This window comes from Bison bison, unplaced genomic scaffold (assembly GCF_000754665.1).
Source record: "Bison bison bison isolate TAMUID 2011002044 unplaced genomic scaffold, Bison_UMD1.0 scf7180017864482, whole genome shotgun sequence".
NCBI classification, from domain to species: Eukaryota; Metazoa; Chordata; class Mammalia; order Artiodactyla; family Bovidae; genus Bison; species Bison bison.
In genome coordinates this window covers 7,042,254-7,043,350 of record NW_011495042.1, presented here as the reverse complement: position 1 = coordinate 7,043,350, position 1,097 = coordinate 7,042,254, and the positions used below count along the sequence as shown (strand labels likewise).

At 61.5% G+C, this 1,097-nt stretch overlaps 1 protein-coding gene across 1 annotated transcript in view; it reads right to left on the bottom strand.

Annotated features, from left to right (window-relative positions):
• NUP210 (nucleoporin 210kDa) overlaps window positions 1-1,097 on the bottom strand; it is an 80,317-nt gene that overhangs the window by 6,621 nt on the left and 72,599 nt on the right. Inside the window, 1 exon segment of the mRNA XM_010862529.1 lies at window positions 87-233. Coding sequence (XP_010860831.1) covers window positions 87-233 — 147 coding nt within the window.

The window sequence follows — 1,097 nt, the reverse complement described above, 5'->3', positions numbered from 1 at the left end:
CCACAGAGAGACCGCCATCGTGAGCCAGACACACCACAGACACACCCAGCGTGCAGGTCATGTCCCCTCCAGACCCACAGGCTCACCCAGGGCGGCGTCAAACTCGGGCTCCGCGGTAAAGACCTCTCGTGCCGGGAAGTCGAAGACGTCCTGCTTGAACTGCAGCTGGCAGCCGAGGAGGGCTTCTGGGCGCAGGGCCGCGATGCCTTCCGCCTGGCCGGGGGAGCACTCGCCTGCACACGCGGGAGCAGTGAGAGGTGCCACACCCAGGCCCCCGGCCCCCGCCTCAGCCCTCGCCTGCAGAGCCCAGCACAGGACGCCAGAGCAGACCACGTGGGGGCCGGCTGCTCCGAGAACCAGACCTGCGCCACAGCCCTCTTGACGACCACAGCTTATGAAGGCTGAGGGAACGGGCCATGTCAGCATTTGCTCAGAGCCTGCATCCAGAGAGCGTCCAGAGGCTGGGCAGCTGGGTCTGCCCCTGGCAGCACGTGTGCGTGTACATGTGCTCAGCCGTGTCTGACTCTCTGCGACCCCGTGGACTGTAGCCCACCAGGCTCCTCTGTCCATGGGGATTCTCCAGGCAAGAACATTGGAGTGGGTTGCCAAGCCCTCCTCCAGGGGACCTTTTGGACCCAGGAATCGAACACTCGACTCCTGAGTTTCCTGCATTGACAGGCGGGTTCTTTACCACCGAGCCACCAGGGGAAATGGGCAATTCACCCCTGGACACCGGTTCCCCACTGGCACCCTGAGCGCTGTTCCTGCCCACGTGCCTTGGAGTGGGGAGAGGCCGCCACGACGCGGCAAAGCTGCCGCAGATTGACAGCACTGGCGTTTAATTCTACTGGTTAAGTGGTGTTTTGCTGTGTTTTTTTTTTTTTTTAAAAACAACCTGTATGGATGCACTTGGGTTTCCCTGGTGGCTCAGCTGGTAAAGAATCCGCCTGCAATGCAGGAGACCCAGGTTCGATCCCTGGGTCAGGAAGATCCGCTGGAGAAGGGAAAGGCTACCCACTCCAGTATTCTTGCCTGGAGAATCCCATGGACAGAGGAGCCTGGCGGGCTACAGTCCACCGGGTCGCACAGAGTCGGAC